Below are 14,452 nucleotides of genomic sequence, written 5' to 3'. Positions count from 1 at the left end.
AAGATTTAGAAGATTTGGGGAGAGGACTTATTTGGCAACAATTATGGGCAAGGGTCTCGAGTCAATTGTTGGCCTTCAAAGTATGATGAGAGCATGTGTATTGAGAGATGCACCTACATGCACACAATAACGTGTAGTGTAAAAGTGGAGCCGAGAGGAAATTGAGAGCGAGCAGATATACAAGAAAAAAAGTGTAGTAGAGTAAGTTGACAAAATGGATTGGGTGCAGGGGAGGAAGCAGAATAATTATGAGGCACAGAAAGAGAATGAAGGTAAAAAAATAAAAAATAAAAAATAAAAAATAAAAAATAAAAAGAGGATAAGACCAAGTTGAGTTGATTATAAAAAATAGTGCTCTATATTCATCATTCATTCTTGGCACAGCAATCCTTTGCATTATATAAATGCAATTACATGGAAATAGAACAACAGATGCTCAAAAAAGAAAAAGACGAAATGCAGTAGCCGATTTTTCTCCAAAGTTTCTTGTATCCTCTCTTCTTTCTTCTTGATTGCTCCCACTCTCTTGCTCATTGTTTTATTATATTTTTTTATTTTTTTGCTCCTCACAATGCATCACATAATGCGGGCGACCTCGATTTGTGGATATCAACACGACAGGACGTCCAAAGATTGGACACACAAGTTAGATTCTGCGGGACATTCGTCCGACATCAAGAAAAGCAAGATTGGCGAGAAAGGGGCATGCAGGGCAAGGGAACATGTCTCCTCAATTACCCAAACAAAAGGGCAAAGTAAAGTTTGAGTGCAGGGGGATGATACGCCATAATAAAGGATATGTCGAGGGGCTTCGCTACTAACATGCTGGCTTTCTCTTTTTTTGTAGCCTGACTTCCTTGCCCCAATCCCTCGTTAAGATTTCGCACAAACAGCCTAGCTTGTTTAGCATGGCCAATAAAAAACATCTCCAGCCATCATCGACATTTTTTCGCGCTGAATAGGGCGGTTGAGGAATTATATTAAGAAGGGAAGCAAACAAGGGATAAAACAGAACGAAACATGAGTATGGAATATAGGCGGTAATAGCAATGATAGGGGGGAAAGTGCAGTAGATGACTGGTGCTTGCTGCAGTACTATCGACGGTGCTCTTTAGGCCAATAGTCAAGTTTTTTGTAACTCATGAGGCCTGTACATAATAAGGGATGGATTTTGGTTTCAATCTCGCGAAAACACTGAAGCTCTGGATACAAACCTTACAGGAACATACGCATCCAAGAAAAACGTATAAACAAAAGAGATGGATACTAGAATAAACCTTTCGCTTGATAGGCTACTATGAAGACACATAGCTATGGGTCTTTATCCAGAGCTTGTAAAATGATTCAAAGGTCATGCAAAATGCATTTTACTCATTCTAGCACTTAAAAAAAAGTCTGTAATATTGATTGTCTGTGCAAAAAAAAAAAAAAAAATAGATGGTCTTTCCACAAAACTAACTATCACTATACAAGATTCTTGTAGTATCCTGATGATAGATAAAATACATAAAAAATCCCCCGATGAGCTACTGCTTAGCACTGCACTGCAAAAAAATGATATTTCTTGAGATATCTCGTAAGCTATTGACTTTGATGACAGTGGGAGCTAACTGTGTCGTGGATTCGGTACTATCCGTGACTAATAATATTAAGCAGGAACTATAACGATAGTTTTACGTGGGTTTGATCGTCCCATACTTGCTAGATCTAGGCTCTTACCCCAGATTTGATAGAAGCTTTCTGCGGAGCGAATTTTAATAGCCCTAGAAAAACAAAGAGAACCTTTTAGTCTTTCCTAGTCCTAAGATCTGTAATCCATTTATCCCAGGAAAACTATTGGTTCTTTCAAAAAGCCTCCTCTGTCTGTTCTATGCGCTCCTTTTGGACTAACCTATAATTTGTTGAACACAAAAGACATTGGTGATTGGCAACATATTTATGCTTTTGAACGTAATAAACATACATGCATTATAAAGCATGAATGTGAAAGATTTCTATACTCGCTACAATCGTTATTTTTTTTTCTTTTTTTTTTTTTGTTTCTTTGTATGGAAGGATGATAACACATGGGCATACAAAGGAAACTGATATGAAATAATCTGACCTCCACTTAAGAGTCACTCAAGCTGCTCAATACCGATGTTTGCATAATCCACCATTCTGTGGTAAAAGATATGGTCTCAATGAGGCTTAAGTCGCTCTTTAGTGCTTCATAAACGCATTGCGGTGAAAGTAACTTGAAGGAAGGCCGCCAACTGAGCACGAGTAAGGCTTAAAACACCGCCAAAACATATAAAATGCAACGATGGCTCTCCAGCTGATCATTCCTTGTGTTTGCATTTACTTTTTTTTTTTTTTTTTTTTTTTTTTTTTTCACACTGACCTTGAGATGTCCTTGCTTGTTTATCTCAGTATAAATGTCAGCAGGGCTAGGGGGCAAACATTAGGCGATACGAGTCCATGCATTATAGATACGGTTTTGAGTTTGTTGATACGTATAGCATCCCGCAAAGGGATACTCGTGCCCAATCCATCCTTTGTCCCATTCTCATGCATAATGGCTGGACTCATCCTCTTTACCGTTTTGTTACTGCTCTTCGGAATTTGCGGGAAAGTACCATTCGAAACATCTCTTCTGATGTTAAAAACGGCTCGAGATCATTTAATGTCGCTCTCGCGCGCTCCCTCAACCCAATACAACCCTCTACTGTCCTGATGAACCTTGCCTATTTATTTTTTTCTCCTTGTCAAGTTTAACTGATGACCATATATTACGCCAAGCTGTCATTCAAAGATCATAGCAACCTCCTTTTAATATCAGCTTTCCTTGATCCATAATGGCATTGAATCCTTTCTTGCAAATCTAGAGATTCGTAAATTGGAAGAAGGCTGTTGGAATGCAAGGCGAGGGAAGGGAGCGGCAGTAATGCTGGTAATCCCTGTACCGATATCGAGTACATACCATTGAAAATCTCTTTTCTTGTAAAGAAAAGGAAACGAGGTTGATCTTCAACGATTTGATTAAGTCATTGCCGATATCTGAATATTTGCAAGCGTAACATTTTTCTTTTTCTTTTCTTTTTTTTTTTTATTTTTTTATTTTTTTACTACTCTCATTATTAGTATTGTTATTTTAGCGATGATATGAAAAGTATAGGAGATCGCTGAAATACGGATGAAGATCAACTTAAGGAAAGAAAGGAAAAGGAACAACATCCTTGCCCAAAGGCCCACACCTATACTAAACACAAACGGACGTACATGAAAAGATTTTGAACTTGAGAGCAAAGAGCGGAGGAAATAAAATAAACATTCGCACAGCACGCTTTTGCCACGAGGACAGGAAGAACAAGAAAAAGGAGTAATCTACAATAAGCTTTCGGGTCGTCAGATCAGATACAATAGAAAGGTGGAAATCTTCACTCTTTTAAGCACTCAAAGCCATCTTTCTAATTAGCAAACAAGTTGTTCGATAGCACCTTTTTATTATCATTAGTATTATATTCCGGAGTGCTTACAAGAAAACTTTATCAATGTATATTGGAATTTATGATATTATGGGAATAACAATACTCTGAATAAGATCTATAAAGCAAAGTGTTGATATTACCCACCACGTAGCAGGATATAAAGATATATACTATTAATGTATCATTTGTAGGAGACATTATTTTTATTCATAAGTTGTGAAGGTCAGCATGAGTAAGAGACATGTGGCTTGCAGCCCATGGCTGTTTGTTTGCATTTTCATCAAACCCTACCAAATGTAGGAACATGCCTAATTATACGCGATGCATATTAAGTCCAAACAATCTGTGTATTTAATAGACATTCCAGTATGTGTCAATATCATTGCTTGTGTGTAAAAAAGCAGTTGAATAGTCTTTACCTTTACTCTTTACTCTTTACGCTTTACGCTTTTTTTTTTTTTTTTTCCCTATTAAATGGTAGAAATGATATTTCGATTGATGCTTTAAGCTTACTGGGTCTATTGTATATCAACTTGTTCTGAATACCTCAAAGTAGAAATAACTACCAGCATTTCTTTTTTCTTTTTCTTTTTCTTTTTTTTTCCTGTAACTGACTACATGTAAGATGATCAAATACGTTCAATTATAAGAAATCGTTCAGTAGAAAGCGAGTAAACATTGCAAGTAGCAAGAATGGTATGGTATTTACACAAAAATCATCCCATTGGGGAGGTTTTTTTTTTTTTTTTTTTTTTTTTTTTTTCGAAGCGAGAATTTCCTGCCTCCATATACACACACATCTATACCATACATGACGACAGCATGTAAATAATGTGGTTGCAAAAGTGCAACCCCCATTCATGCACGCACAGACATTCCCTTCATTTGTCCTTTTTTAATATTTTATTTTTTTTCGTGCACTAAATTTCTTTCTTCCCTTAACCCAACATGGAGACTCTATCGACACGAAGATAGATCAGAATGTAAGTTATAGAACTTGTTCATGTACATCTACACAATGTTTTTTTTTTTTTTTTTTTTGTTGCTGTTGTTTATTTATCCAGCCCCCCCTTTCACCGAGGATTCGGGGCTGAATAAGAGATTCACAGGTCAAACAGAAAGTCAAATCCGCACTGACCATTTTTCTCCTTTTTTTAAATTAATCATAGTTCGCAAATCCTTTAAGTGGGCAAATTTGAAACAGAACTATTTTTGTGCCAATGAAACTCCCCCCCAAAAAAAGGAAGCAGAGAAAAAAAAAAGATCATCATTTATACTTCCATGGGTGAGTGTTTAAACATCTTGTTCTACACCACTTGTAATTAGAGCTTTAATATCATTCTATCGTACCATCGTATCTTTTTTTATTATTAACCTCTACTTTACAATATGTAGCTGAGGAAGAGGAGGGAATGTTAAGAGATGATTATATATAATGGGTATATCGGTGTGTCGTTTCTAGTAGCCATCCCAGGACGGATAAACAAGTTGTGCATTTTTTTTCCTTCTTTCCTTCTTTTTAACCCTTCCTCCCTTTTTTTTTTTTATCCTGAAAATTGACACCGCGTACTAACTACCATGCCATTCACTTCGGCTTCAGCCCTAATCTCTGTAGCTCCGAAATACATTCTTAGCTCAAAGACCATTTTATGACCCGGTTGGGCGCCTGGTACAAACGGTAGTGGAATCAAGAAATCCCCGATCTTCTCCACCAATGGTGAATCCACATACCGAGGCAAATTCATGGATGAACATGCAAACAGGGGCGAATTGACAGGTTTTGGGTATTGATATGTAATGTAGCGTTTCGTGATACATTCATCTACACCAATAGGTTGTCCTGGTGAGACATAGACCGAGAATCGATCCCGAGCTCGAATCATACCCTCTCGGTCTCGAACCTTCTTGTGTGCAGCGTCCACACCTTCTTCAAAAGCCATCAATGAATCCACTCCGTACCAACGACGCGCCACACGTTGAGTAATCGTCCGAGGCATCAGCCCTGCATAGGCTGCTCCACGGACCACAGCTAGCTCCGCCCTCGGAGGCACTCCAATCATCGGCACTCTAGATCCAAACTCGGCCTGGACTCTAGAATGTAAATAGCTCGAACATCCAAACCCTCCGACAAGGAAAATGGCATTACATTGATACTGTGTCTGTTGTAACTGGTGTTGAATCAATCGTAGAACATCATTCACTACAGGATCAAAAACTTCGCGCCTCATTTCTTCGGCACTGATTGTTAACACCCCGTCTTCTAATCCAATGTCATAATCCGTCAGCTCTGCTCTTCCAGGCACAGCTGGCATTGTAATATATTGATCTTCAATACCATCGAACAATGGCTTCACATTATGAATAAAGGTTTCCATCAACTGAACCCAATTTCCTGCTGTCAATCCTTTCTCTTGCCATTTTGCGAATCGTCGTCTCAACAGAGCTTCCATACGCTCATCCAGGAAGATGGATCCACAGCTATGTCCGCTACCACGGGTCACTTCTCGTAATGTCCTCCCCTGAGGTCCTACAGCAACTTCAAAGACAATCAAATCCACAGTGCCACCGCCTGCATCACAGATCATGAAACGTTGACCATGTCCAATAGAAAATTGGTCGCACTTCTTTTCACAGTACAAGGCCGCAGCCTCAGGCTCTGAAATTAAGAGAAGTCGATGAGGTGGGTCTAAAGGTGAGATCATCCCTGCCTGAAGGGCCGCTTGTCGCATCATCGCCTTGGCATTGTCGGTCCACATGGCTGGAACCGAAAGACAGTACTGAATATGCTGCTGATCAAATGATGATCCAAATCCTTTAAGAACCGTCTATGCGGAGGAAAGAACGGAAGAAAAAAAGCATGTTAAGATTGACTTGTACTCAAAAACCATAATATTATTTTCTTTTAAGGTTTCATACCTGAATAACATGTGCATGGAAGAGTCGGAGATAATCCGCGATTGCGTCTACAACTGTCAATCCATTTGGTAAGGGTGGATGCGGTCCTGCAGATTCATCGAGATGCAACTTGTATTTCGATAACAGCACGTGGTTCTTGAACGGCGGTTTTGTGATTGCATGTTTGGCTGGATAACCCCACTCGATAATCTCTTTTGAGCCTGGTCCATACAAATTGCATGTTGGTACTTTGGGATAGTTGTGCGTTTGCTTAGGCCTAAATTCCATTTTTTTTTTTTTTTTTTTTTTTGGAAGGTTTATTTTATCAGAGTTTCAACCAACGAAAATGAAAGATGTGAGATGTGAGATGTGAGCATAAAAGTCGACGATTTTTTTCTTGTCCGATCTGCATAAAGTTCAGCACATGAGCTTTCCTCTCTTTTTTCCTTTGCCTATGGTTTTTACACTCAGTAACAGGACAGGAAAAGTGATGACTATCATGTCCCTTTTCACAGGAACCAAACCCAATTCATATTAAATTAAAGATAACTCTAAGGCAGAAAGTGTGTGTTTATTCATTTGTACTTACCATGCAGACACTTCATGCACTTCACCATCCTGTTGGAACGCATATGCCATGGAGGAATATGTTGTACCCCAATCAATGGCCATGATAATTGGATACGTTTGATTTTCACTTCCTGGAATAACATATGGCCGATGCCCATAATTCTGTGCGCCAGCGATAGAAGTTGCAGGTGAATATGGCTGATGTTGTGGAAGCGAAGTTGTACTAGCTGTACTCCATGGGCCTGATGCACTCGATATCGCATATGGGTGCTGAAGACGATGGAAACTTTGATTCGAAGGTGATGCCGATGAAATTGTTGGTACTGGAGATGGCATTGTAGCACTATGATACATCCCAATAGAATCAGTCTGATTGGGCAATAAGGGAGCATTTGGCGGGGCCACATAGGACATTGGAGAATGGGCTGGCGTGGAAATACCAACACCAGCAGCAGAATTGTTATCAAAGGACATCATAGCAGTATTCGGTGATGTTGAAATATTGGCCAGATCTGGCGACGGTGCTGAGGCTTCATAGATTGTATTATTCCGCGCAGAAGGTGGGAGTGGAATATTGAGACTGTTATATGACGGTGGTAACGTTCCTGATCGATGCAACGTTGTCAAATCATCTGTATCATCATCAACTGTTGCACCTTCCATCATGGAATGATTGCCCCCACTTGTCGCAACCATCTGAATATTCATATCTGGCCCTGGTACTGGTGCACTTGGCTGCTGTCGGGGGTGGAGTTGATGTTCCTGAATTGCCTGCGGTCCACGAGGTTCGGTCTCTGATGAACGAGCGTCAAGAGTTGAAGATCCTATTGGTCCATTCTGTGTCCTGACCAAGGGTGTATTCCCTACTAACTGTGGATTAGAAGGAGCTGGATAGGGTACTCTATGAATTCCCTTTGAAGATGGAACAGTGTTGTAACCATTGGGATCAGCGACCGTTGATTGTGGCTGTGCATATCCTGCAAGATCTACGATTGATATGGAGCTGTTGCTGTTGTCTGGGTGAGGTGTGGAAGGTAAAGGGGCCGAAGGAGAACCTTCATAACGAACAATTGTGTTTGACCTGACGGAACTAGCATCAGATTGATGACCTATCGAGTGTGTTGTGGTACTACCGTTGGATTTAACAACAAAAGATGATGCTAATGACTCTGCATTGGATGGATTGTCATTACCATTACTGATGTTGCTGTTTTTCAAAGACTTTTCCTTCTTTTTGAAGGCATTTTTGATAGAGGACTTGAATGAGTTCATGAAGCGAATGTTTTATTGTGATGCATGCAAGTTGTAAGCAAGCAGATGTTGGTGAGAAAGGGCAAGAAAAAAAAAAAAAAAAAAGAAAGTAGAGAATGAAGAGTGCGGAATAGAGTGAGCACAGTAAGAAGGAGGGTGAATAGAAGAATGAAGAGAGTACGCGTATGGGTTTATGGATGTAAAGAGCGGAGGAATGAGAATGGGAGAATGGGAGAATGAGAATGAGAATGAGAATGGAGAGGAAAGAGCAGGAGAGAGCGTGTCAAGTTCAAAAAATAAAATAAATAAATAAAAAGACAAGAGCTTTGATGTGTGTATCAAAATAAAGAGAGAGAGAAGGAGAGAGAGAGAGAGAGAGAGAGAGAGAGAGAGAGAGAGAGAGCAAAATGGGTCAAGAAGGCCAAGAAAGAAGGAACTTGGATTTGTTTGTTGACACTTTTTTAAAGAACTATCTGTTCCTTTGTGCCAGAGACGACATGTAAATTATTATAATAATAATTATCAGATATTTTATCCTATCCCCGCAAACGAATTAAAGGGAATTAAAAGGGATGATCATTCACTGTAGTCAGCCCTGATTTTTTTTTTATGTTTTATTTAATAACCTTTACATTTAAACTCCTTACACCATTGTCTTCTTTTTCTTTTCTTTTTCCATTAATAGGTTTATAATCCAAACAACAGACTAAAGCACTTTGAAAAGTTTCAAAGGTCTCTATCAAGTAAAAGTCTGCTTGCTTCTAGATCTGTGATCTTTGTGATGGGAAAGAAATTCTATTCGAGATTGGTTGGGGAATTAACATCATGTCATGTCACACTTTCTTTAAAAATAAATTAACCGTTTTTTTAATTGGGTTTTTAATTATTTTTTTAATGATTGTAAATGCAATGGATGCCATGTATTATGGATAAAGGATACTTTAGACTATTGCAAAAAAAAAAAGTATACTAAATATTACGTACGTTTCCTCGATTCACTCCTCCCCTTTTCCCTCTTTGATGTTCTCTCCCATTTCCACCACCTATGCGTCTGTCTAATCTCGAGGCCTGAACAGATCTCTCAAGTGATGGTGCCCCGAACTTGAATGTGGACGTGAATGTGGACGTGAATGCTCATGTGGACGCTCGTGTTCCTCCACCCTTTCTTCCTCCACTTGAACTCTGTCCTGTTCTTCGATATCATGACTCACTGTCCTCACAACGCCATTGTCTTCTTCACGCTCTGTTTCATGGATCTTGATAATGGACGATCCTGTTGATGAATCCTTCCCGTGAGATGGCATGAGCTGAGGCCGTGGAGATTTCTGATCGCTAGTCGAGGACGTCGAGCTACTCGAATCACCATGGCGAGATGAGGATGATTCAAATCGCTTGATCTCAGGTGAATATGGGCCTGTTTCATGCATCGCCGGATGGTTCTCCTTCATTTCTTGAGCAATATCTTTCTCACCCTCTCTTTGTGAAGCTGTCTGAGAACCACGGACATTCGGGATGTTGAAACTAATACTGACGCTGTCCCGTGGTGCATTAATATTATTATTGTTGCTGGTGTCCCCATTATTGGTGTTATTGTCCTGGATGGTGCCTTTATTAGTGGTGGCAATGCCGTTAGTGTTATTATTCAATCCTCGCGAATTTCTGTTCACGGCTGCTCCCTTTGAAGCCTCTTTCATTTCTCTGACGACATCCTGGAGTGTCCTAACAGTGTTTTGAGTGCTACCATGGTCCTTTGGCTTGCTCAGGTCTGGAACGCCCGCAATGCCGAAACCACCGTAACCATATGACCGCTGATTAATCGAGCGCTGATTAAGGTCTTGGTATCCGATCGAGCGCTGATTGTCATATCCGATTGAGCGCTGATGGTCATATCCGATTGTCTTTTGCACTTCTCCGTCACCATCTGCGATGGATCCATTGATCGTTGGTGGTCGTAAAATAATCTCGTCTCCAATGTTGATATGAGGTAATCTGGCCACCGCATGGTTCGAGTCTTCACGCTTCCTAGACCACGTCCTCGTGTATTTATACTGCAAGTGCAACAATGGGACAGTGATACCATGGATCAACACGCTTGCAAGTACCAAGAACATAACCACAGGGAAAATAACCTCACGAACACGGTTAATCCTATCGAGATTATATGTGTCTCCACCAAGGTGCTCTGGACTAGTCAACATGGCCGTGACCTTGGTGAAGAAAACTGCACCAACTCCAATAGGACCAAACCAACCCGCGAATGCAGCCTCACGATAGCTAGCAAGTGCAGGCACTACCGGTTTGAGAGCCAACATAAATGGCATTCGACGGAATACAAGGATTACAATCGCGAGAACCACCATGCGCCAGAGCGAGAGACCTAATGCAGCGTCGGCAAAGCTCGCGAACGGGATTGAAGCTCCAATATAGACAAAACAGGCCAAGTTGAGCAACATATCAATAATTTCCTGGATGTGTGCCTCTGCGATTTCGTTTGAAAACCAATCGCTATAAATGTTTAAAAAAAGTGATGTAGTGCTAACAGTTAATAGGCTTTTCCCTTGTGCACCATATTTCTGTCCGAATAATCACAAAAAAGAAAGACATACTCCCATGCGAAAACGTTTCCAGCGATGAAACACGCCAAAAGATCATCTGATGCCAAGATACTGACGACTCCTGCGACTGCTAGCGCCAACGCGATCGAGAATACCAAAAAGGATTCCTTGTCAATAAGGTTTCTATCGTGAAGCAAAAGTTCAAGCCATGATGTTAGACTGATGATATTATATAAAAGTGTATACCAGAGACTATGAGAAGAATATCAAAGAAGAACGTACCTATTCTTAGCGCCCTTGACTGCTTTCCTTGCTGCTGCTCCAATGACGCCACCAATGATGATACTCAGCAAAATCTGGTATGCCCATACCAAGTAGAACCACTTGGCGAAGGCTGACCCAACGGTGTGCTCGCGCAGCAAATAAAGACCCAGAAACAAAAATGGAAGACCCATGCCATCATTGATGCCTGATTCTGCAGACAAAAGATAACGAATACGAGGCGGGACGTGTTTCTCAGCAAAGCGACCCTTAACAACTGAATTGGACAGAACGGGATCTGTTGGGGTGACACAGGCTCCGATGATCATGGCTTGAACCTACATTTGGAGAAAGAAAAAAAAAAGTGAGTAAATTGATGATGTGTATAAAAGCTCAGCTGCCTGAAATATTAAATACATTGCTTTGCGCTTACAAAGTCCAAGTTAGGGATCAAACCCCAGATGATGAGTGCAGAAGTACCCCACATGAGGAACATGAGCGGTACAATAATGATGAACAGCGACAATCGTTCCTTGACAATGTAGGACCTGTTACACATTTTTTCCGTAGTACAGACAAAGTAAAGATTCTTCGGTAAGTTTTATTTGCGTGTGGCATCACATGGATTATCAGATGGAGCCCAAATAGGTGACACCTTTGTTCCTCTTACTGTATCTGGTGGAATACAAGAACAAAAAAAGAAAAATACTCTAGTCCATATGCCAAACAGAACACAGGACCCTAGAGTTGATAAGGGTGATGCTTCCTCAAAAGACTATTTAGCAAGTGCTCTTTGAAATTCTAGTGCTGTATAAATTTCGGAATAAGATTGTTCCCGCATTCCTGTAACCACACCTGCCACATTTGACTACTAGAACGACCACCTTTTCGGATTTTGCTCTTTTTTTTTTGCCAGATAAGATGAGATACTTACCTCGGTAAAGAGACTCCTGCGGCCATGACCTGAACAGCAATGACGATCCTTGTAAACTCAAGCGTGACAGTGTCGTAACCCTTCCAACCCACAGGATCAAAAATACCAATAGCATAAGGTCCAATGATGATACCAAAGGCCGTCGATACGACTACGCGTCGTTTGAGTTTATAAAAAAGTTGTAGAACAATATGAAGGGATAAATATTGAGTAGTTAATGTCAGGCCCAAGTAGAACTTTTTCAATAATTTATACGCTATCATCATGCGATGTTGATGATGACTTTCAAGCTTTTCTAATCGTCATTTGGTTTGGGTCAACTGCGTATGTGTACATGTCTAAATGAGCTTGCTATGAAACATCTCACAGGTCCCTGACCCAGTTGCATGTTAACCGTCTCTCTCTTTAGATGATTATGACTCCAAGGAAAGGGAAGAAGAAAAGAAAAAAAAAAAAAAAAAAAAAAGAGAGAGAGATGAAAGCGGTGAAACTACCAGGTCCTGGCAAGGATGATGACAACATCATTTGAAAAGGGAGCCAAAATAGTCTTTACAAGATTACCCTCATCATTAATTTTGAAAGCACAGACGCGTAGAACGGCAAGAAAAGAAGCAGTAGAGTGTCTAGTTCTCCCATTTCCTCCTGTCTCTCTGTGGTTGGCATTTTTTTTTTTCTTTGTGCATGGAATTCTGCTGCTCCTGCAGGTTAACATTCTCTCTTGGAGGGTCCATCAAATAGGAGAGAGCACATGGCGATGTGATGTGGGCTAGTCTCATCAGGTAAGCTTACTACTCCCTCTTCACTCAGCAACAATGGTTCCCTTACTGCTCTACCCCATCTGTTCTCCCTGTCAGATTGTTGAAGATAGAAGAGTACCCGTGTGATTTCACTCGCCATTTCTCATCTCCCAGCAACCTTTTAATTATTTTCATCTCAGTCTCTATAAACGGTTGGCGGATCAAAAAAAGTAAAAAAATAACCGTGCATGCATTGAACACGCATGTCACAGATCGCAGCTCAACAATTAAAGAAAATCCAATTGAACAAACAGGTTAAAAATCGGATGATAAAGCGATAGAGAGGTTGCTGTTGTGGTTTTTGTGACAAGAATGTGTTGTAAGGAAGGGTATGGGCGAACTGGGAGATGTTCCCAGCGTAAAAAAAAATGGGTGGGAAAGCCGAAATGCTGAGCAATTGTGCTTGTGCTTCTGTTACACTCATTTTTGCTCACTTTTGGCAACCACCCCCTACCCACGTTGCTGTTGTCTGACACTCCTTCCATGGATCATCACACCACCCAGAATTATACGGATCTGATCCCGAACGGAAAAGCATATCGAACAAGGAGAGAAAAAGGGGAGAAGAGACTAAAAAAATGTAAGAATAGAGAGAAAGAGAGGAAGAGAGAGGAGGGGATAGGCTGAGGGCAGGGAAAAAAAAAAATAGTCGTCTGGTCATGGTTCTTGATTCCATTCATGACAATAGTTCTTTTTTCTTTTTTTCTTTTTCTTTTTTTCTCTTGTGGAGAAGAATAATTAACAGGAGAAGGATGAATAAAATATCTTGAAATAAAGGAGACTGACTTACAAGCCTCAGAAATGAAGAGTTTCTCTTTGACAAACAGACTGACAAGGCCAAAGAAAATGATGAAGCATCCCAATAGCGCATAGGCTATATGCTCGGGCGATGCCTCGAAAACAATGCCACCGCCTGACATTCAGAGAAAGAGATGTCGAATGAGAATGGATGTTTCAAAGCAGAGGAAAAGGAGAGAAAAAAAAAAATGCTGATTGATGCTGATACGATAACGATGATAAAAAGGCGTTATAATTAATGAGATATAGAAAGAAGAGCAAAATCAGCTTGCAAGTGCCCGTGGGTATCAAAGAGTGGGGAATAAAAGGAGAGAGGATAGGAGAAGATGATGATGACAGCGAAGAATCTTCGAGTGTGAGTGGTAGATCGCACTACTGATAAGGAAAGGATAAAGAAGGAAAAGAAAGGAAGGGAAAGGAAGGAGAAGAAGGAAAAAGGAAGAGAAGGAAAAGAAAGGAAAGGAAAGGAAAGGCGGCTGAAGAGAGGAGAGAAGAAGAAAGGAAGGAATGAAGAGATTAGGTTAAAGTAATAAGAAAAGCGAGGGAGTGAAAGAAAGTGGGAGACGGAGACTTTAAAAAATAATAATAATATTTAATAGTAATGATAATAATGAGTGACAAACCGTTAAACAAGCATATGACGAAAGCTCGTTCATGTCCATTCATCTTTGTAAATGCCAAATGAGTTTCATTGCAAAAAAAAATACATACATTAATGAACCGAAAAATGAAAATGAAGTTCCATGATGACACCACATCATTCTGATTCAACCTTAGCAATGGATTAATATTGCATACTGCCTTGGTGACAAAAGAGAGTATATACTCAATGAGCGTTGTTTGACTGCGTATCCCCCACATTTGGCCACTCTTTAGACATCAACAAGGGCAAATTCATTTTGCATGCCACAATCTTGAAGT

At 40.3% G+C, this 14,452-nt stretch overlaps 2 protein-coding genes across 2 annotated transcripts; both read right to left on the bottom strand.

Annotated features, from left to right (window-relative positions):
* Positions 1 to 4,921: 4,921 nt before the first annotated feature.
* Positions 4,922 to 8,275, bottom strand: BCR41DRAFT_358783 (hypothetical protein). The gene is made up of 3 exons (XM_022025110.1): positions 6,955 to 8,275; positions 6,387 to 6,642; positions 4,922 to 6,295 (listed from the first exon to the last, which is right to left on the bottom strand). Exons 1-3 carry the CDS (start codon positions 8,205 to 8,207, stop codon positions 5,015 to 5,017), a joined length of 2,790 nt encoding a protein of 929 aa, XP_021878668.1. The 5' UTR covers positions 8,208 to 8,275; the 3' UTR covers positions 4,922 to 5,014.
* Positions 8,276 to 9,114: 839 nt separating this feature from the next.
* BCR41DRAFT_358777 (Sodium/hydrogen exchanger family-domain-containing protein) lies at positions 9,115 to 14,078 on the bottom strand. The gene is made up of 6 exons (XM_022025109.1): positions 13,524 to 14,078; positions 11,937 to 12,087; positions 11,436 to 11,550; positions 11,024 to 11,340; positions 10,793 to 10,924; positions 9,115 to 10,691 (listed from the first exon to the last, which is right to left on the bottom strand). The coding sequence occupies exons 1-6, from the start codon at positions 13,651 to 13,653 to the stop codon at positions 9,242 to 9,244; spliced, it is 2,295 nt and encodes a 764-aa protein (XP_021878667.1). The 5' UTR covers positions 13,654 to 14,078; the 3' UTR covers positions 9,115 to 9,241.
* Positions 14,079 to 14,452: the final 374 nt, after the last annotated feature.

The sequence above is a fragment of the Lobosporangium transversale genome (assembly GCF_002105155.1).
Source record: "Lobosporangium transversale strain NRRL 3116 chromosome Unknown BCR41scaffold_35, whole genome shotgun sequence".
NCBI classification, from domain to species: Eukaryota; Fungi; Mortierellomycota; class Mortierellomycetes; order Mortierellales; family Mortierellaceae; genus Lobosporangium; species Lobosporangium transversale.
The sequence above is the reverse complement of the archived record's forward strand: the minus strand, read 5'-3'. Positions and strand labels throughout refer to the sequence as shown.